At 38.7% G+C, this 23,506-nt stretch overlaps 1 protein-coding gene across 2 annotated transcripts in view; it reads right to left on the reverse strand.

Annotated features, from left to right (window-relative positions):
• The window catches only part of RTN3 (reticulon 3), a 69,205-nt gene that overhangs the window by 37,178 nt on the left and 8,521 nt on the right, over positions 1-23,506 (reverse strand). The window contains exons 2-3 of one of the 2 annotated variants that reach the window (XM_059403228.1): positions 16,817-16,873; positions 4,535-6,898 (exon numbers count right to left, since the gene is read on the reverse strand). The exons of the other annotated variant lie outside the window; for it this stretch is intronic. Coding sequence (XP_059259211.1) covers positions 4,535-6,898; positions 16,817-16,873 — 2,421 coding nt within the window. The remainder of the gene's footprint in view (positions 1-4,534; positions 6,899-16,816; positions 16,874-23,506) is intronic. 2 annotated transcript variants of the gene reach the window in all.

Here is a 23,506-nt window from a genome sequence, read left to right on the forward strand (position 1 = left end):
GAGCCCGATGCGGGACTCGATCCCAGGACCCTGAGATCATGACCTGAGCTGAAGGCAGCGGCTCAACCCACTGAGCCACCCAGGCGCCCAGCATCTTTTTTTTTTTAAAGATTTAATTTATTTATTTGAGAAAGAGAGAGAGGGGGAGAATATAGGAGTAGAAGCAGATTCCCTGCTGAGCACAGAGCCCGATGTGTGGCTTGATCCCACGACCTGATATCATTACCTGAGCGGAAGGCAGACTGACTGAGCCACCCAGGCATCCCAAGCATCTGACCCTATTTTGGCTCAGGTTGTGATCTCAGGCTCATGAGATCTAGCCCCAATACTGGCTCCATGCCAGGTGTGGAGCCTGCTTAAGATTCTCTCTCCCGGGGCGCCTGGGTGGCTCAGTGGGTTAAGCCGCTGCCTTCGGCTCAGGTCATGATCTCAGGGTCTTGGGATCGAGTCCTGCATCGGGCTCTCTGCTCAACAGGGAGCCTGCTTCCTCCTCTCTCTCTGCCTGCCTCTGCCTACTTGTGATCTCTGTCTGTCAAATAAATAAATAAAATCTTAAAAAAAAAAAAATGATTCTCTCTCTCCCAAGGGGAACCCTCCTACATTGTTGGTGGGAATGCAACCTGGGGCAACTGGTCTGGAAAACAGCATGGAAGTCCCTCAAAAAGTTGAAAATAGAGCCACCCTACAACCCAGCAATGGCACTACTGGGTATTTACCCTAAAGATACAAATGTAGTGATCCAAAGGGGCATGTGCACCTGAATGTTTATAGCAGCAATGTCCACAACAGCCAAACGATGGAAAGAACCTAGTTGTCTATCAACAGGTGAATGGATAGAGAAGAAGTGGTATGTGTATACATACACACACACACATATATATGTATACACACACACAATGGAATACTATGCAGCCATCAAAAGAAATGAAATCTTGCCATTTGTGACGATGTGGATGGAACTAGATGGTATTATGCTTAGCGAAAAGTCAATCAGAGAAAGACAACTATCATATGATCTCCCTGATATGAGGAAGTTGAGAGGCAATGTGGGAGGTTTGGGGGGTAGGAAAAGAATAAATGAAACAGGATGGGATCAGGAGGGAGACAAACCATAAGAGACTCTTAATCTCACAAAACAAACTGAGGGCTGCCAGGGGTAGGGAGAGGGTGGTTGGGTTATGGACACTGGGGATGGTATGTGCTATAATGAGTGCTGTGAAGTGTGTAAAACTGGCAATTCACAGACCTGTACCCTGGGGCTATATATTATATGCTAATAAAAATAAATATTATATATGTTAATAAAAATAAAAATTTAAAAAGCACATTATACATTATATGTATATATGCATAATACATTATATTTTAATCAGATATTATATTACATTATATGTAATGTATAATACATATAATACATGTTAATAAAATTATATGTTAATAAAAATACATTGTTAATAAAATTTTAAAAATTTTAAAAAGTAAAAAAAAGAAAAGATTCTCTCTCTCCCTCTTCCTCTGCTAGAGCTCTCTAAGTAAATAAAATCTTTTTTAAAAATTTATTTATTTATTTATTTATTTGGAAAGAGAGCGAGACAGGGAACACAAGCAGGAGTGGGCCTCCCACTGTGCAGAGAGCCTGATGCAGGGCTTGATCCCAAGACCCTGGAACCATGACACAAGCCAAAGGCAAAGGCTTAATGACTGAAGCACCCAGGTGCCCCAAAATAAATAAAGTCTAAAATAAATAAATAAATAAATAAGCCCAAAACCTCCCAAAAAACAAAAACTTCCACAACTTTGCAGTTGTTTTTGTACATAATTTTTTTTCCCCTAGAATAAATTCCTAGAAACAAAACTGCTAGATCAGTTCTAGGACTCTGTTACATACTGCCAAAATGCCTTCCAGAAAAGTTGTAAAAACTTACATCTACCTATCACCAAAATATCTACCTGCCTATTTCCTTGTATTCTTGCCAATCTGGATACTAAAATCCAAAAACCTGTCTTCACCAAGTTAGGTATATGAGCAAGGATCTAAATTTTCCCCAAATGATTCGTTATACCATAGATCATACCATAATTATTGAATTATATATATATATATAGTAGCATCATAAAGGAAATGAAGTGTATGCTTCATTACAAACTTGTACACAATATCCCATAAGACAGCAAAAAAAACCCCCATTATTATTTTTCATTGTTTCTTTTGCCTATTTTCCCCATAATTTCAGGCAGAACATAATTACAGAACAGGTTTTACTTTAAAGGCAAGACTATTCAGATTTACTACTCAGAACTAGAGACTGATGTATTTTGCTGAAGTAGTTATATTTTAAAAGATTTAGTCATAAAGACAGACAACTTAAAAAGGTTTTCTATTTTGAAGTCTGCAAAGGAAAGCCCTTTAGCTTCTTGGTCTAATTATACTGGTGTTTAATTAGCATCTAAAAATGTCTACTAATGATAGAATTTGGCCAGCGACAAATATCCTAAGCTTCCATAGCCCTTTTCACCTCTCACAATAGATTAAATAACTCGGTTAAGAATTACTAATAATTAGTATTTACACAGTACTTTGTTTACTACAACATCATAAAGCAGAGCAAAATAATTATTACCATATTAACAAAGGAAGATGCCAAACCAGTTAGGTGAGTTATCTGAGGTCACGCTAAAGCAGGAATTTGCCAAAATTAGACACTGAAATTCTTGTAGCCTAATTCCCATATGCCTTATCACTCAAAAGAACAACCTGTGAGAATTATGACAACAATTTACAAAGAAACCTAGAATATACCAGAGTCAGAGTCACATTATGAAAATTATATTGAAGATCATTTCCTGAAACATCCTCACTTTATGGAGAAGGAAACTGAGGCCCCAAAAGGTAATACACTTAACTGCTCAAAGCCTTCTAGAAGCTATAAAGCAACAATGAAAACTCAGCACTCCTCTATCCAAGCTCAGCGATCTTCAATTACTAGAAGAGTAACAGTCATCCTTCACTGCTTCTTCAAATTTTTCAGTTTATAAAACAGTCTCAATGTTTTCACTGATACTGAACAATTCACTCACAATTAACAAATAATTACCCAGTACCTACCACATGCCAGGTCCTGTACTTTGTGTTAAATGAGTATTTATTATGTGCTAAGCACTGCATCACTTGCATGTCCACATTTGATCCCCACAATATCATAAGGTAAGCACGATTATCTCTATTTTAAAGATTAAAATTTAGAAAGACTAAGTAATCTGCCTGTGGTCTTCAGTAAGGAAATAAAAGGTAAAGGTGCCGCAGCTGAAGGGCAGCGGCCATGGCTCTGGAGACCCCCCCCCCAGTCATGTACCTCAACCAGGGCCACAGGTGACAGAGAACATGAGCAAGCCAAGGCAACGCTGAGGGCATGGGCACCTAATGAGGCACATCACACTGGCGAAGGACAAGCTCTTGACAGACACCCCAGTAGGGGGAGCTGAGCAGTGCTCTGGCTGCCACCAGGATAGAACAGTCAGTGGTCGCTAAGGGCTGGACCTCCTCCCCATTCTATGCAAAATACAATGTTTATGCGGGGGGTGGGGGTGGTATAATCACTTTTATAAGTTTATGCCAACAAAAAAATCTTATTTTTATTTTAAATAGTATAACTCTGTATATCATTTCATTCGAAAAGAGGGATCCACTGTCAGAGAAGCCTGCAAAACCACAGATCCCTACGTAGCACCTAAGAGTGACTGCACAACATAGAGGTTGCGGGTCCCTTTTGGAAGCCTTTACATATCCTTTTCTGCTTACACCTTCCAAGATCCCAGAACAGACAGCATTTGCAGTAATTTAACTAAATGCTGATTTCAAGAAAAGGAATCATTCAAATAAACAGACAAGACAACGGGAAGGGCTTCCAGTACCACACAATAAATTTGGCCTAAAGGGTATTCAGTAAGGTCCAAAGTAGAAGAATGCATGACTTCTCTTATGCAATACTCATGAAACAGTACTATAATACATTACTGGTTACCTACTTTCAGAGTGTAAAATCTCTGTAGTATAAGATCACATTAATTAAAAGTTTCATTTGCTGTCGTTCCCAGCTGGAATTCCTTGATCTTTGATTGCTAAATAGATTTCACAAGGTCCACAGCCAAAAACCCAAGTGGTAACAAGCAGTTCTACTATTATGGAGATTTAAAAGCAAGCTTTCTAAATAAATAAATGTCTAAGGATATTCTTAACGCAGCAACTGCTCTAGGGCCAACCTGTAAGGAAAGGAGAACCTTGAGGGGGGTAAAAAAACTGGAACATAAAAAATGTTTTAAGGAGAGTATTAAAAAGTGGTCTACTGCTTTGGGAAATTTTTGTATAAGAGAGACCAATCAAGGCAACCACACAAAAAATTCTACCTTTCCCCATTATGCAGTGTTGTTTTTATTCTAGCCATAATTTTGGTGACATAAAATCAGATGACACTCTAATAAGTAATCAACCACAGCAGAATTAATCACATGCAGTATTTCTAATGTAAATGATTACCTGAGAAGTCTGTGAGAAGTCTTGCTAGGACTTGCTTGTTTACCACTTCAGTCATACTAAGGCTCGAAATAGTATCTACCCTAATGGTTTCTTTGCTAATTGTGGGCTTCTTGGAAACCCCAAGATCAGATCCAGCATTAACTTCTGTGTGTTCTAGGACATCAGACGATCTCTGAAGCCAAGAAGATTCTGGATCACATGTGAAAATCTGCTTGGATACTTCTTCAGGAGGAGATTCTGCACTACCCGGTACAGAAGCTGACTTCTCAACCTTCCTTTCACTCAGCTCCTTAAGAGCTTTGATTGTGAGCTGTTCCTGTTCTAAGTCAAGAGATGCTGCTGGAGTACCTTGGGCAGGGAAAACATCCAGAACCGTACTTCCGTCGTTAGTCTCTCTGCTTTGTTCAGGGTGTTTGCTTGTTACGTCTTTAATTTCAGAATCACCTGATTCAGTTTCATGCAAGGCTTCCAAAGCAAGAGTTGCTTTAAAGTCCGAAGTCTTTTCTGATGTTGCCTGAAAGGCATTTCCTGCACGTTTATCTGCAATTCCTTCCACTCTGGTTTCTGTAAAGGCTGCTATCAGGTCCTCTGGGGAAGAATCATCTGCATTTTTAACACTTTTTTCATGTACTGACTCCAAACAGGCAGACGTTGTCACATGTAATGAGAATTCTCTCTCCTTAAGAACACTTGGAGACAGAACTGAAGGAAGTTTGGGCTTCTCAGTTGCAACGGGCTTTTCAGGAGCAACTTCGCTTATGCTGCCTGACTGCCCCACGTCTCCCGACATGCCATTCCGATCAGGTACTTGGGAACGTACCGCCTCCCCAGTTGCACTCCTTTCAAGACTATCAGGCTGAACTTGTGCTGCCTCAGAGCCACTGACTGGCCCTTCAAAGGTTTCACATGTTTTACTTTCCCTGCTGCCACCGACAACCTCTTCGATTTCTCTTTCATCTCTTTTTACAATAGTGCTTGCAACGGAAACAGGTTTTTCAGCCTGAACTTTGTTACTTTCAAATGAAATATTGGTTGGGACGTCCTCTATTACTGTGTCATCAGACTCACCAGAACTATCAGCCTCTGTGGCTTCTGCTAACATAGAGCTCTGCCAGTTCACGTCACCTTTTAGGTGGCCGTCAGGTAAGACCACTTTCACAGTGGCCACTCCAGAACCCAAAGAGACACCTTTCTCAAGAGGCGATCTAGGTAACTCTGAAAGCGTATTATCTTCTTTCTGCACACTGCCTCCCACGCCTTTGATACTAATTTCCTTTGCGGAATGGAGACAGTCTGGCATATGTTTTTCAATGACAGCATTTTCTTGTGGGAGAGAGGTCGGTGCCCAGTCACTTGCTGATTTGATGGGAGCGCTCCCATTAATAGAACAAATGGGAAATTTCTGGTGAGCGTTAGTTTTAAGATTTACAACTGGGATTTCTGAATTATATTCACTCCTATCAAGTCCTGTAGTTTTTGTGATGTAATCAGATTTCTTGCTCTCTTCTTTTGCTTGGGGAACCAAATCCCAAGTCAGTATTTCATTAGTAAAGTTATGTATATCATTCACACATCTAGACACTTCTTCCAGCGCTGCAGTTGTGTGCGAAAACTGTCTAGTGAGTAACGCAGAAGTTGGGTAGCGCCCTGCCTCTTTACTTCTCAGCGGAAATAATTTGTCATTAGACTCCAACAAAATGTCTGCAGACGATTCTTTATCAACGTGCACTGCCCAACTACCAAAATCATTTGTGCTCTCCTTATATGCATCTTTAAATTCTTTGTCAAATGCTTCTTTGTCAATAATTACTTCAAATGGTGACTCGGGGGAATCCTTTTCAGTAATATCACCTCCTGAAAGTTCAGATGGGGATAAGGAATATGTACAAACGCCTTGTGCCTTAGGCTCCTGGGTGAGTGGTTTCTGGGCTGGAGGCAAAGTGAACTTGTCAGCAACCTCCAAGCCGGTTTTATCATCGGTTCCTGCTACCTCATTTGGGTTCTTGGACTCTTGATCTTTATTTATTTGCTGTTCCATTAGACCAACTTCCTTTGAGAGAAAAGCAGGACGCTCTGGGAAACTGGCTGGAATGGAAGGACGGTTATACTCAACGCCTTCTGCAACAGAAACTGGGGAGCATGCTATGCCTTTATTGGTCCCTTGAGGCTTTTCCATTTTTTTCGCATCTAGGAGGGTCAAACAGTCTTTTCCTTCTTTGGCTAAAATAGGCTGGCTGCCTAACACACTGCTTTTTTCTCCGTGTGGTATAGTAAGGTCAGTGTTACGCATTTCAGAAGACGAAAAAAGGGAGGAAGTCATAATTTCTGAAGGTGGCTCATCAGAGCAAAGAGAGCTCAATCCCTCTATGGTCAGAATTTGAAAGAAAAAAGTTTGTTTACCAGGTACAATCACACATTAACTAGTGAGGCCAAGCAGCATGCTTTTCATTTTCCAAGTTACATACACACAGGATGTACACACACACACACACACACAAAATATATAACAAAACAACGATCAACAGCTATCCTATAAAACATGCATAAAAAGTGCCAAGAGTGAAACAGAAAAGCTGTATCATGCTACAAATTGCAGATGACAAAAGATTTTCATGACAAATATATTTCCGTCTACTTTTTCCATTGTAAAGGTAAAGCATAAAGAAATGTAATGAGATTGGGAAATCTGGCGAAGTTTTTTCCCCCTGTTTTTTTGGTAGAGCTATTCAGTGTAATCAATATAAAACAACTTAATATTATGAAGTACTGATATGTTCTCATCTGTAAGCTGCACATTTCAGTACACAGAGCTTCCACAAACCCACTGTTATAGTCTGACAGTTTGAGAAGGGAAAAAAAAGTGACCACTGTTCTTTTTGATTCTCAGGAGATACAGTGGATCCCCTCCTGAGCCTAAGAATCAGACTAGAATTACTCTACTCTACCCACAGGGAAGATTGGTCTCAGGTATAGACGGCCTCATTTTATTTATTTATTTTTATTTTTAAAAAATTTTATTTACTTATTTGACAGAGAGAGAGAGAGAGAGAGACAGACAGACAGCAAGAGAGGGAACACAAGCAGGGGGAGTGGGAGAAGGAGAAGCAGATTTTCCACCAAGCAGGGAGCCCAATGTGGGACTCGATCCCAGGACCCTGGGATAATGACCTGAGCGGAAGGCAGACGCTTAATGACTGTGCCACGCAGGGACCCCTAGACGGCCTCATTTTAAACTAAAAAGAGTATGAAATGATTGGCCTGCTCCAAAATTTCTTGCACCAATGTGACAATCTAACCAACACAAAACTGTGCAAACTGGTAAGGTTTATTCTGTGATTAACCCCATGGCGCCTGGGTGGCTCAGATGGTTACGTGACTGCCTCTGGCTCAGGTCATGACCCTGAAGTCCTGGGATGGAGCCCCATATTGGGCTCCCTGATCAGTGAGGAGCCTGCTTCTCCCTCTAACCCTGCCCCCTCTCGTGCTCTCTCTCTCTCAAATAAATAAAATCTTAAAAATAAAAGAGTTAACACCAGAGATCCTTTTAAAACAGAAAATATCCCTCTAAAAGTAATAGATTAATTAAATCTTATCAATTATTAATACTACAGCAGCCAATGATTTATCACATTGTTTTCCAACTTTCCAATCTAGCAAGTTTTTACTGAAGAAAAGATCAAGACTGTCCCAAGGGTAGTAAGTCTTTCTTGCACATTGTTGCTATCTCTGGAGTTAGAACAAGTAGGTCTTAAATACATAATTCCAAATGAGTGCATCAAAGATTCAGTCTGGTCAGATGAGACCTGAACAGGCTCTGGACAGCACAGCGCTGAGTGTGAATGAGGGACTGTGAATTTGTGGAAGAGAAAAACATATGGGATGACTTTTATTCAGCTTATGCTCTTTTTCATGTGAGAAGCTGAATAACAGAAGCAAAATTGTGACTTTATTAAAAATCATTTTATAAGGCTGAAAAGAAATAAAAATTAAATATCTTACTCCAAAAAATAGAATTAACTATTATAAAAAATGTTTCCAAATGCCAGATGAAGTTCCTCTATTTCAACACATCACTGAAATTTCACATAATAGAATCCGACCTTTAGAATAGTTTAACTATTGGGGCGCCTGAGTGGCTCAGTGGGTTTAAGCCTCTGCCTTTGGTCCTGGGATCGAGCCCCACATTGGGCTCTCTGCTTAGCAGGGAGCTGCTTCCTCCTCTCTCTCTGCCTGCCTGTGATATCTATCTGTCAAATAAATAAATAAAATCTTAAAAAAAAAAAAACACAAACCCTGAAATTTAAAGAGCTACATTTTTAGTAGTTCATTTATAGGCTACATTTAAATATGAAATATTCCATGATATGAGCTATGTATTATTACTGAACTTACTGGTTACTGTTTCTACCAGGAAATGTTCAGTGGATTAAATCTGGATTAAGGACTAAAGATTAAATCTGGATTAAAGATTAAAACTGTTTGGGAGCCCCTCCCTTCAAACATGAATGGAACTCTTGACACGATCAAAACTGACTCCCACTTTATAGGGAATGCAAGGCTTATAATAATGTTTTTAGAGACTAAGGTATCAGAAGACTCAGACCAATCATCTTCTAGACAGAAGTGGACAAAATGAATTAGTAGTAATTCCACAAATATTAGTGCCTATCATGTGCCAGACACTGCCTTAGAAACTAGATTAAAAGCAGTGAACAAAACAAAAGATCCCTTGTGTTTGTGGTGCTGTAAGAGCACCTGCGCCCAGAGCAGGAGACAGACAATGAGCAGAATCAGTGAGTACAATGATGATGATGATGTGGTGGTGATGGTGGTGGGCTGGAAGAAAGGAAAAAGGAAGCAACCTACCCTGAAAGCTAACAGAAGAATGCGCTTATTACCAGGGGGAAAAAGCATGGTGGAACCCTTCTAACATGCTTTGTCAGACACAAACTTGTCAGTTTTCCAAGCCTTGTTTCTCTCCTTTATTCCTTGAACTCTTTTTTTTCCCCCTTGAACTCTTAATACTCCAGAAGTTTTAAGTTAGGTATATAATAATCTGAGGTAAAGCTAGAAGATTAGGTTAGAAATCAGCAAGTTCTGCAATAAATAAAACTTATAACATTCTCTAATTAATTCTTTAATATGATGTCACTATTATGCACACAAAAAAACTTCAATCATATTCCTAATAATAATTTTGTGATATTTATAATTTGTGAATTTATATGGAGTAGATAGTGCTTTTGCGGGGAGGGGGGGTTGGCCTGGGGGCAAAAAGAGCTTAATGCTGCTCTAACTCCTCTTAGACTGTGAGATACAGGTGCCAGCCCTCACCACTGTCAATCAAGCTTTCCCATGTGTAACAAAGTTAAGTTAGCATTCGCATCTGTGCTTCAACTTTAATCATCATGTTTAGAATTTCAGCAAATGAAAAGAAGTTTCTTTGGCTAGATGAAGCCCTAACAAACTTGGACAGAGCTGACTTGTACCCAGACAATGGAAAAAACTGGGCTGGAAGTAAAGAGTTTATAAAGGCATGAAAACATTAAATAGAACGAGACCAGAATCTACTAAGCCTTTTCTAGAACGGCTCCCATAAGCAAAGACTCCTCCAATTAGTGAGTATGGCACTTAATAGTCATTGGTGTTGTCCAAGACTGCAAAACAGCAGAAAACGCCAGGAGTTCGAAGGCTGTTCGTTTTTACAACACCATGTACACTGTAAAAGTGCCTGACAGAATGACTCTGAATCATCTTACATCTCAGAAAATGCCCATTCCCTTTCCCTTTTCAAAGGATTCAACCCTTCACATGCACTACAAGGGACTTTCAATATCACTCAAAATCAATGTCTGTCAAAATATTCTAGTATTTTCTAGTTCAGGTATTTGCTGTAATAGGATTTAATGTGCATATTCATTTTCAAGAATTCTAATTACTTAAAAATCTGGTATGGATCTATACACCTAATAGGTTTGTTTAAAAAGGGAATTACACACGGTAAGAGGTGAAAAATGTCATAACCTGAGAATGTTCCCAAATTTATCCAGTACTGAGCTTCTTGCTTACCTGTAACTTCCTAAACTCTAAATACTTTTAAGTCCCCACTTAAGTGAAGTGTACTATTCAAAATAAGATAAGAGAACTAAGTTGGCAGTCTAAATTTCTAGACTGCTCCCACATCAAAAAATTCAAAATGCAAAACAGGGGCGCCTGGGTGGCTCAGTCGTTAAGAGTCTGCCTTCGGAGGCATCTGGGTGGCTCAGTGGGTTAAGGCCTCTGCCTTTGGCTTAGGTCATGATCTCAGGGTCCTGGGATAGAGTCCTGCATCGGGCTCTCTGCTGGGCAGGGAGCCTACCTCCTCCTCCCTCTCTGCCTACTTGTGATCTCTGTCAAATAAATAAAATATTAAAAAAAAAAAAAAAAAAAAGAGTCCGCCTTTGGCTCAGGTCATAATCCCGGGGTCCTGGGGTCGAACCCCACATCGGGCTCCCTACTCAGTGGGAAGCCTGCTTCTCCCTCTCCCATTCCCCCTGCTTGTGTTCTCTCTTGTCGTGTCTCTGTCAAATAAATAAATAAAAATCTTTAAAAAAAAAAAAAGATGCAAAATCATTTGATCAATACTTATTAATCATGTGGCCTTGACAAGTTGCTTAATCTCTCTAAAAAAACAGTGATACTAAAAAACCTAACTTGAGAACTGCTGTGAGGATTAAATGAGTTAATACGTGAAAAGTGCTTAGAGTGCTATCTGGCACTTGGTAAATCCTCAGTAAATGTCCACAGACACCACATTCTCAAAATAAATAAATAAATAAATAAATAAATAAATAAATAAATAAATAAAAAAGTAATAATTCTTTTTTCTCCTGACACAGAAACTCCAGATCATATGCTTTTTTGATAAGGGGAGAGTATATAAATCCTCATTCAGAGATTCAGACACTTTCTCAAATAAAAAGTAATTTAAAGTAATTTAAAGAGCTTTTACCTATTTCAAAAGTTTGGGTGATGCAACTTCTGAACCAGTTATTACAAAACGAATGCCTGTGGCGTTCCAAGAATTATGCTGGGTTCTGTGTAGGTAAAGACATTTAAGGCAGCCCAACACATAAAAAAATTCGAAGGCAATGTTAAAAGAAAAAAGAACTGTTCCTGAACAAAAGGTTTCATTTTACCACCAAGGTCAAAGTAGATTTTAGTTCGATGTCAACTAGCTGAATAATATGACAACATGGCACAAAACCAGTCTTGGATGCCATCTTTGACACTCCCTTTCAAACTTTAGAACTACTAGTACTTTATGTATGATCTCTGCATTAGGTGACTCAGAATTTCCTGAGCGCGATGCAATCTGCATTACAAGTTTCCTAGGTAATGAACCTGGTTGAAAACCAGAGCTGTACTACACTTTATGAATTTTATAAAGGTAAAAAAAATTAAGCTGTACTTCAGAACTCCAGTCCCGTAAAAATCCCACAGGAGATGAGCCTGATGCTTTTGATTCTCACTCTTGTCCCTGTCCTTGTCCAGATGCACAGCTTACAGGTTAGTAGGGAATGGGCAGTCCTTTTGTGCCTGCTTTAAATACTTCAATCTACTCATTTTAAAGTATAGTGACTCACACGAAATTTTGATTGGAATAAAGCAAAAGCCCCATTTGACTGGAGACTAAGGTGTGGGAATTCAGGAACAATGTTCCCTCTTCTATGCCTGCAGTATTTTATCTCAGAACAAGGTGGGGACTTAAAAAGGACGTGAAGAGGGGCGTCTGGGTGGCTCAGTGGGTTAAAGCCTCTGCCTTCGGCTCAGGTCATGATTCCAGGGTCCTGGGGGTCATAGGATCGAGCCTTGTATCGGGCTCTCTGCTCAGCAGGGAGCCTGTTTCCTCCTTTCTCTCTGCCTACTTGTGATCTCTGTCAAATAAATAAATAAAATCTTAAAAAAAAAAAAAAAGGACACGATGAAAAAATCAACTTCCAAGTGAATACTGTGTTCACTTCAAGTAAATACACCAAAATGAAAAAAACAACAACAACAACAACAACAAAAAAACCCTTTTCATAATACTGTTTACTCTATCCTTCATAAGTTTCCTTTTACTTTCTTATTCCCCAAACGGACTTTTCAAAAAAGATTTAATATTTTTATTCAGGTGTTGGTAACTTAATTACTAAAAATAATGTGATCTAGAAATAGTAAATAATGAATGTCATATCCTATTATCAGAGTTCTCCCTAAAAAAGGGAATAGCTTAGAATTCTGTTTTAGGGAGCGCCTGGATGGCTCAGTTGGTTAAGCGACTGTCTTCTGCTCAGGCTGTGATCCTGGACTCCCAGGATCAAGTCCCGCATCAGGCTCCCTGCTCTGCAAGGAATCTGCTTCTCCCTGACCCTGTCTCTCATGCTCTGTCTCTCTCTCAAATAATAAATAAATAAAATCATAACAAAAAAAAAAAAAAGGAATTCTGTTTTAGATACTATTAGATACTATTTGGTTATTTCCCCTCCCTCCTCACTAAGGAAATTCATTACTTTTAATTAAAAGGATAGTTGCACCATGGAAAAGCCATACACATCAGCGAAGAAATACTATGCATATTCATACAAGGGAGGCTTGAAATATTCAGGTATAGGTTTTCCTACACTTGAAATTTCTCATGTTCACAAAACAGGAAGGAAAGACAAATTCTCGTGCAAAACAGTATCAGCAACTTTCAGCCACAGCATCAAAATAGGAAGTTAGCCAGCAGACACTTTGCAGCCAAGCTAGATCCTAAACAAAAAGTCTCTTCTGTACAAAGAAAAATGTTTTGCTTTTGTTAAAAAAAAGGCTGTAACTGGCAAATTTTTTTCCTCAAATGCTTGCCCCAAAGTTCAGTGTTTAACTTCCTATTCCAGATGCCTACTGCATTACTCAAACTGAATGCAAATGTTCATTACTGCAAATGTGCTTCCAGTTCCTCAGCTTCCCCTCTTTCCCATCTTATTTTTATCTACTTTTTCTCCATGTTTTCTGAAGAAAATCAGTGTATGTTTCAGCCTCCACTCTTATTAAAGGTTTCAGAAGTAGAAACCAAATTGCAGTTTGATTTTGTGCTCATGGAGGGAGCACAGCCCCCCCACAATACTAAATTACATCACTAACAGCAACGATATGGCTAAAATAGTAATTTCTGCCTCTTCCCCCGCTCTTATGACTGTAGCATTAACCTCAAAATGACATCTCTAACAATATCTGCAAACCCTAAAATACAACTAATATACTTTATCATCTTTACCATAAGACAGTGCTTATGAGCATGGACTTTGGAGTCCTTCATCTGTCATTTATTCACTCTGTGATCTTGAGTAAGTTACTGCATCATTTTAAACCCATGTCAACTGGTAAATGAGCTAGTAACCTTTCCTCTATAAAACTGGCTGGATTAAATGAAACGATTCTCATAAAGTACGGAACACAGTAAAAGCTCAATAAAAACGAGCCTACATGTATACATCTGTTAATATCTTTATTTTACATTATTGGAAAACACCACTTAAATTTATTCCCCTATTTTGAAACACTTAGGAATTAGGCTGAAATTAAATTCTGCTTGATAAGAAAAAAGTAATCAATGAGAAAAGACTACAAAGGACCTAGTTAGGAATACAACTTATTTAAAAAGAAACTGATTATTCTAATACGTCATTACAAATGTATTTAATGGCTGTCAAAAAGTTTGCTTTGCTACCTTAAATAGCTGTCTACTTCAAAGGACTACAATTTAATAAATATTACATAATTCTCTCTTGAAAATTTAACTGCCCTTCCTTTATCCAGCCCACAAATTAGTGGCAGTTTTTTGTACATTCATCTCCCTGGAGGCCAACAACAACTATTTCAGGATCGAAGAGGTCATTCTCAAACATGAAAATGTCATACTTAATAATTGTTACTATGGGGGCGCCTGGGTGACTCAGTGGGTTAAAGCTCTGCCTTCAGCTCAGGTCATGATCCCAGGGTCCTGGGATGGAGCCCCACATTGGGCTCTCTGCTCAGCAGGGAGCCTGCTTCCTCCTCTCTCTCTCTGCCTGCCTCCCTGCCTACTTGTGATCTCTGTCAAATAAATAATTAAATAAATAATCTTATTTTTTTTTTTTTAAATTGTTACTATGGCTTAGAGATCTAAAAGCAAGACACCAGTCTCAAAGGCAAAGTAAGTGCCTGAGAGTTAAGGAAGCCAGAGACGGATGAGTTAGTTGGGTTAATGCCAGTGATGGACTCAAGGTTCCTCTTGGTGGCAGCAGCCACTCTGAAAGCTCTGCATTGGGCCAGACTGGTCCCAGCTATCTCCCCAAGGGTTTTAATCCAGTGAAACAAGGACACCAACATCCTCTTTCCTTATTTTTATAAGGCACACTAGAAGCCACCATTCTTGGCTACTCTGGAATGCATCTAATCACTTGCCAAGGTGTTTCCTCAAACAACAGGCTGATCTCTAGACCTGCCAGCGAAGTAGAGCACCTCCTGGGTCACTTTTCCATTACGTGTTTTTTTTGCAGGAGAAAAAAGCTAGTGGTAATAATGGCTAGACTGGAACACCTTCAGGGATATGGCTTTTTTTTAACTGCCTCTTTATAATACTCGTTTAACAATAACATTATCCTGAATCTACACTACTCAAAATAACTTTTTAAGCAAAAAGGAAAAATGGCAAATCTATTTTCCTTTACAAACTTTCATATTCACTGTGACACTGAAGCCTACTTAAATGTTAGTTTTTAATTAGCAAAATCCTTTTTATTTACTCTATTCTACTTGAATGTGTGTATAATTTTTTAAGCTATGACACTTATCTTGTCAACATTCCATACATTAGGTATGTTGTACTTGGCTTGCATTATTACACTATTTAGGATATCAATTATCCCCTTTCTGTATGAAAAAAGTGGCTGAAGGTTATAACCATGAAGAATGTATTTTAAAAGATCTGAAATATTTACAATAGAGAAAATGTAATCATTTGTTACGTTATGATGTTTTTACCAGTTTATCTTCCAGATTTGGGGGAAAAATTCCAGATAAACTGGAATATAATACCCACTTGCCTAAATTATTAAATTACTCATAAGGAAAAAAACTCTTAAAATCAATCTGGTTGGATTTCAGATGTCCAGTCACTTTGGAGGTTTGAGTTATTTTTCTAATATTCACAAAATATCTACTTTTAATGTAAACACTTAATTTCAAAGGTCATGATTTGACCCACAAGTTACCCAAATTCATACAATGAGATACATTACAAAGGGGCCGGGGAACCTAATATTATCAGCCTGATTTAAAAGCAACAAATTATCTACCATGTTTCATAAAAAATATACACATTCACTTTAACCCATTTCGTTTTCATTCTTAGAAGGTCAAAGCCTTCCTATCAAACCAGCATCCAGACTTTACATCTAGAGAATTCCAGCTGGGACAATAATCTGTTTGCACAGGGCTTTTCAGACCTATCTAGTGAGTTTAATTACCTTTTTTAAAAATAAGCATTTCCCATTGACCTATATTTTAGGTTGACTACAACCACACAAATGAAACTGCTTTATTATTAGTGTAACAGAGCACAGTGCTCTCTCTTGCAGATTCTTGGTAGTGCTACCCCAACAAACATATAGCTATCACACTTGATTCCCTTTTTCACTGGTCAGCAGAGTAAACAAACAATCCCACAAAGCTACAGCTTAATCTCTAGGAAAACAAGCCTTGCTTGCCAAAAAGTCAACTGACTGGTTCAGTGTTCCCAGGCAATTTGGAACCAGCCTAGCTCTTGGGACAAATCTCAGATAAATTCACACTAAAGTACTCCAGCTCAGTTAGTGCATTGGTAGTTCAGTGGAAGCACACTTTAATACTGTTTCCCCCCCCCCCCCAAATCCACTACCACTCCAAACCAGTTACATAACTGCAAATCAGGAGGTTAAATGCATCCTACAGTGGGTTGTTTTATGAGCTACAATTCTGTCTGCTCTAAATTCTGTGGGTGAGTTTATAATTTTTAAGAAATGCTGAAAACTATACCTAAAGTTTATGTCCTTTAAAGGGTTCACCTAACTAGTCTTACCCTATTTTATTAACCGTTATAGGAAATCCAATGCAACTACTAAATATGAAGGTCTGCCTTGTAGTTTGTATCTCAAGGGATTTGGGAGCAATAGGAAACTTGTGCCTCATGTCCCCAGTTACAGCCTCTTTCTCAACATTTTTCTTTTATTAATGCACACAAAAAAATGACAGACTTGCCTTGTGAGGTCGGAAATAGAGATACAGGCTGAGAGGAAGAGGAAGAAACAAAGGAATCTGAAAGAAAATATAGAGCGTGAGAATTTGACAACCTCACACAGGAATTTTAACTTTAACTCTCCAACTTTTTTTGGGGGGGGGCAAGCATCATAATTTCATTGGGTTTAAACAAGAGGGGAAAACTCATATCTTTATTTCCATTTACTGCTTTCACTCACCTGGCAGCAAAACCTTATTTCATTTTCAAGATGCATTTCTATAAGTTAATCAATTCAAATGTTTTAGTCATATATTCTCACCTTCAAAGAAAAAAGAGGAACCTCTAGCATTTTTAAACAAGTATAACCTCAAGAAAGATGATACTATCCTGCAACTCTTTGACTCTTTGTGGGAAAGAAAAAAGAGGTACCTGAGTACTAACGGATATTTGCTTTTAATCATTCTCAACTGCATTTTGAAGAGTTAGTCACTAATACAAGCATTTAAAGGTATATACTTGGCAAATATGCAAAGTAGACCCTGAATACTTAAAAAAAAAAAAATCACAAATAATCCACTAGGAAAACAGGACTGCATGAGAAATATCCCACCTTCTAAAATTATACTCCTCTCAATTTGGCAACATTTACCAAAATTATAAATGCATGTACTGTCCCCACCAGTAATAGTCACCCTTTTAATTTGGCTGGTTACGCCTCGAGAAATTTAACCTACAATATTAGCATAGAATTCAAACACATGTATATGGGAATATTCGTAACAGCACTGGTTACAAGTATTAGGATACTCTAAGTGACCACCAATAGGAGACTAGTTACATCCAAACAAAGGAATATTGTTTGAAAAAGTACGCTATGAAAAGCTGCTACGAGAAAGAGTAAATAACAGCTATGTATGTTGATATAGTTGAAGAAATTAAAAAGCAAAGCATTGAAGTGTACAACATGTGCCCCCCCCCTTGGTTGCTAACAAGAGGGACTTTGAGGTCTGAAGTGGGGGAGATCTGCTTTTCACTACGACCTTTGGCTGTATACATTACAAAGCATATACATTAACTTTTCATCAAAAATGGAAAAAAAATAATAAAAATAGAATGTGAAAAGCAGCCCCCCAACAAAGTGTCCCTAAATATACTGGCCTTTACTCCTTTTTCCTTGCAATTATAAATGCTTTCACAAATATTCAAAATAGGGAGGTTGATTACTTTAAAGGACTGGGCTATAACTTGCATCAATAAGTACGAATTTATTTCGTGAAACAACGGAGCACAGGCACAGCAATGGAGAGCTTAGTGGAGCACAGGCACAATTCAATAACTCAGGACCAGAATTTTAAAATTCATTGCTTTTTAATTATATCAAGCTGAAGCACCTCATTTACCACCACAAATGAAAAATCGTTTTTTGGTTGTTTTTGTCTTGTTTGCTTTTAGTAATCTCTACACCCAACGTGGGGCTCAATCTCTCCTCCTGAGATCAAGGGTTGCATACTCTGAACCAGCCAGGTGCCCCATTCTCCTTTCCTTTTCTTTCTTTCTTTCTTTTTTTTTCTCCTTTCCTTTTCTAAAGCAAGTGTTCCTCTGTTTCTTCAGTGTTTCTGGATGGGTTCATCCCTATATTTACCTTCAACATTAAATCTCTCCCAGATGATGAGTTTAAGTCTGAATAAACCTAAAAAAAAAATGCTAATAAGTTTAGCCCACAGCCAAAAAGGATCCTAGGAACTTGACTATCCACCTCCACCTAACACCCCCTCATAACAGAAAATTTCAACATAAAAATTCTTATACATAGCATCTATTCTAATACAAAACACAGATAACCAGTGACAGTTTCTGACAATATTGCATGAAATCTTCTAACTTACAAAACCATACTGTATTCATATTCCGTATTTATGCCATAGGAAACTAATCTCAAGAATGGTAATCTAGGGGCGCCTGGGTGGCTCAGTCATTTGACTGGGGTCATGGTCCTGGGGTCCCGGGATCATGCCCCGCATAGGGCTTCCTGCTCAGGAGGAGGCCTGCTTCTCCCCCTCCCACTGCTTGTGTTCCCTCTCTCTCCCTGTCTCGCTCTGTCAAATAAAATCTTAAAAAAAAAAAAAAAAAAAAAATGGTGATCTTAATTCTCATATGCTATTACTTAAATCAAACATTATCATTCAGTAACAACAGTAACCATTTGCGGGTCCAGGCATTGTATCGGCACTGGAATACCAAGATGACAGCTAAGCCCACAAGTAACTGAAAGAGAAATACAAACCAGTAAAACTGCTGAGTTGTGGGACTGCTGTGAAGTCAGGTCACTAGGGTACACTGCAGAAGAGATGGTAAACTTGGTCTTCATGGTCAAGTGACCATGGCAGAGGAAGGCATTCTGGAAAGAAGGAATAACTGGCCAAATTCTAAATGACTCTAATGTCATGTTATGAAATCTGGATTATATCCTATATGGGATAAGGAATCACTGAGAATTTTAAGGTAAGGGACTGACAATATCACATGTGTTTTAAAAAGAACCATGGCAGCAGGTAGAGCCCTAGACTTAATTGAAAAGCTACAGTATAATCTTGGCATCAATTTTTTGTTTAGTAGACTTAGTAAAAGGTCTATTAGAGACTGGTTAAATAAATTTCAATATATCCATACAACGGTACACCATTCATTAAAAATTGCTGTAGACAGGAATTTACCGACACTAAATGATGTTGATAGCACACTGAATAAAGAACACTGAAAAATTTCAACAACATGACCCCATTTTGGTAAAAAATACAAATTCATGTAAGAAAAAAAAGTAAATGATATTCACTGAGTAGAGTGATTATGAAAATTTAAAAAAGTATATTTTCTTCTGTGTTTGAGATTTTGAAAAGAATGAACACATATTCTTATTTCAAAAAAGTTTATCAGTTTGTTACAAATGAAAGGATAGACACGAAAATGTTAACTGGGTGGTACTACTCACTGATTTTTAATTTTCTTTGTATTTTTAATTTTCCTGAATTTTGCTATGGACATACATTTTTCAAGAATTATAAATTCTGGGGTGCCTGGGTGGTTCAGTGGGTTAAGCCTCTGCCTTCAGCTCAGATCATGATTGCAGAGTCCTGGGATCAAGCCCTGCATAGAGCTCTCTACTCAGCAGGGACCCTGCTCCCCCCACCTCTCTCTGCCTGCCTCTGTCTACTTGTGATCTGTCAAATAAATAAATAAATAGATATTAAAAAAAAAAAAAAGAATTATAAATTCCTGGACACCTGGGTGGCTCAGTCAGTTAAGCCTCTGCTTTCAGCTTGGGTCATGATCCCAGGATCCTGGGATCAAGTCCCACATCAGGCTCCTTGCTCAGCAGGGAACCTGCTTCTCCTTCTCCTGCTCCCCCTGCTTGTGCTCGTGCTGTCAAATAAACAAACAAAATCTTAAAAAAAAAAAAAAAAGATAAATCCCTAACACGTATCTATTCCCTTCTTCAAGGAACATATTAGCAACCTTAGAGAAGAAAAAGGACACCTAAAATGGGATCTCTTACCAGGTCTTTCAATAAAACTTGAGTAAATTATCTTTTCAGTGTTCACACCACTAGATTTTCAAATTGTACTAAGTCTTCAATCTGCAACAAACTGTCAAAACTACCCCCCAAAATCCTGCCTCTTTGAAAACAGGTCCTTCCATTTACTGAGTCCTGAATATCTGCGATAGACACTAACCTAAATATTTATATACATATTAAATGAAATCCTTACAAAACTCATTTAAGATTTAAAACATACACACACACACACACACACACACACACACACACACACACCCACACACACACACCCCTGAAGCTTTTATCAGTACTTAAACCTGCACTTTTCTTGAAAATCTGTGGCTTTCTTTCTCTGTGATCCTATCCACCAGTCACATCACCTGTCCTGATATTGCTGATCTGACATGCGTATGCTACTGACCTAAAAATTTACTAGTTTATATTTTAAAACTCCATCAGACCAGTAAGATAAGACCTTGTCCCCTTACCTCTTAACCCTTCTCTCCAGCAGCATATGGAGTGGGTAAGAAATGGAAAACAGGAGGAAAAAGACCAAATGGCACACTGGTGTAGGTTTTCAAATTTGGGTCAAGCCTGTGCTAGATATTGTTAGGGGGAGAGAAAGAGAGGTGTGTTGGACTGGACACGAGACTCCAGTTTTACTGAGATGGGGGGAAAATAAACCAAATAAATCTGTTTGAGTTTTCTAACCCCCAGTAAAAACATTGTTCCAATGAACTGTTCATTTTGGTGAAAACTGCCCTTTAACACCAACAGAACACAAACTGTATTTTTAGAAAAGCAGCAAGGTGACTTTCAGGAACAACTTCAATGAATGACTTCCATATTTAACCTCAAAATGTCTGCCTTTTTGTTAGTTTCCACAGATTATTAAAGCATCTTCCAATACATAAGGAAAAGTAGTGTCTGAAATTTTATCTAAGATTAATACAATGAAAATTAGAAATTCATTAGCTCTTTCAAACATCTTTTCTTTCTACCTTTAAAAGATTTTTGTCATGGGGCCGCTGGGTGGCTTAGTCAGTTAAGTATCTGCCTTGACTCAAGTCACGGTCCTGGGATGGAGCCCCATCTAACTCCTGGCTCAGCAGGCAGCCTGCTTCTTCCTCTCCCTCTGCTCAACCCTGCCGCTTGTGCTCTCCCTTGCTTACTCTCAAAAGAAAACAAACAAACAAACAAACAAAAACAACCCAAAAAACTAAGATTTGGGTTACAGTTTTTGTTTGTCTATAGATCTAGGCTCTCTGAAAAGGGTATTTCCACTCTCTCAAGACCACAATTCCTGATGGCAACTCATCATTTCCGTAGAAGCTGCTTCACTGAGCCAATTCATACCCCCTGTCCTACCAGAATTGCAGGGATAGGCAGACCAACTCTTCCCCCCAAACTGTATACCATTTTTTCCTTTATCTATATATATTTTCTTCCTTTATATTTTTGTTAGGACCTCCACTGTATTACTGAATATTAATGATGAAAGTGGACCTCCTTGCCTTAGCCAAAGCAGTTTTTTTTTTTTTTTAAAGATTTTATTTATTTATTTGTCAGAGTGAGCACAGGCAGACAGAGTGGCAGGCAGAGGCAGACGGAGAAGCAGGCTCCCACTGAGCAAGGAGCCCAATATAGGACTCGATCCCAGGACGCCGGGATTATGACCTGAGCCAAAGGCAGCAGCTCAACCAACTGAGCCACCCAGGTGTCCTGTCCAAAGCAGTTCTTTTTCATGATTAAGGCTTTCTTTAAAAAATAATGAAGCTTTTACTTTTAGAATAGTTTTAGATTTATGGAAAAGGCCCAGATGTAGTAGAGTGTTACTTTATATAAAGCACTCAGTTTCTCCCACTGTTAACAAATTACACTAATATGGCAGTACATTTGTCATATTTAACCAACACTGACACATCACTAATAAGTAAACTCCATAGTTTATTTTTATTTCATTGATTTTTCCTAATGCCTTTTTTCTGCCCCAAAATCCCATTCAGGATACCATACCTCGTTTTTGTCACTATGTCTCCTTAGCCTCTTTTGGCCTATGACAATTTCTTAGACTTTCCTTGCTTTTAGTGATCTTGATAATTTAGAGGAGTTTTGGTCAGATATACGGGGAATACTGGTCAGAATGTCCCTCAATTTGAGTTTGTCTCATGGTCAGAATGGAGTTTTAGAGAAGATTACCACTTAGGTAAAGGGCATCCTTGTCATAACAGATCAAGGGTACATGCTATCAATATGACTTATCACTGAAGATGTTAACCTTGATCCCCTGGCTGAGATGGTTTGCCTGGTTTCTCCAGGCAGTACTGCTCCACTGTCCTTCCACACTGTGTTCTCTAGATGCAAGTCACTAAGCACCTTCCACTTTAACTCTTGTGCATCCCAAAGTTGAAAGGCTTTCTTTGTACATTTATGGAGTAAATGTGTATGCAGTCCAAGAGGAAGAACAAGCAGAATTCTTGGTGTAAAAGAAACACAATTAGAAAGTCTAACAGAGGGGCACCTGCGTGGCTCAGCTGGTTAAGTGACTGCTTTCGGTTCAGGTCATGATCCTGGAGTCCCAGGATCAAGTCCTGCATGGGGCTCCCTGCTCTGCAGGGAGTCTGCTTCTCCCTCTGATCCTCCCCACCTCTCATGCTCTCTCTCAAATAAATAAAATTAAAAAAAAAAAAAAAAAAAGAATCTGTGTCATTCAAATACTTGTGACCAATTTCTTACTTACACAGTCCATTTTATTTATTTCTGTTAGGCTTTTTTTTTTTTTTAAAGATTTTATTTATTTATTTGAGAGAGACAGAGATAGCAACAGAAAGCACGAGAGGGGAGGAGAGAGATAAGCAGGTTTCCTACTGAGCAGGAAGCTTGAAGCTGCTTAATCCTAGGCCGCCTGGGATCATGACCTGAGCCAACCACCCACTGCTCAACTGACTGAGCCACCCAGGAGCCCCTCAATAACCCAACTTCTAAAACACTACATGTACTTTTGGAAATGTCTTAACCTTTTCCAAATAATGTTCAAGATCAATGCACTGAATCAAAACTTCAGATTTTGTTAGGAGTAAAACAAAGATTAGGGGCACCTGGGTGGCTCAGTGGGTTAAGCCTCTGCCTTCGGCTCAGGTCATGATCTCAGGGT

This window comes from Mustela nigripes, chromosome 1 (genome assembly GCF_022355385.1).
Source record: "Mustela nigripes isolate SB6536 chromosome 1, MUSNIG.SB6536, whole genome shotgun sequence".
In the NCBI taxonomy this organism is placed as follows: domain Eukaryota; kingdom Metazoa; phylum Chordata; class Mammalia; order Carnivora; family Mustelidae; genus Mustela; species Mustela nigripes.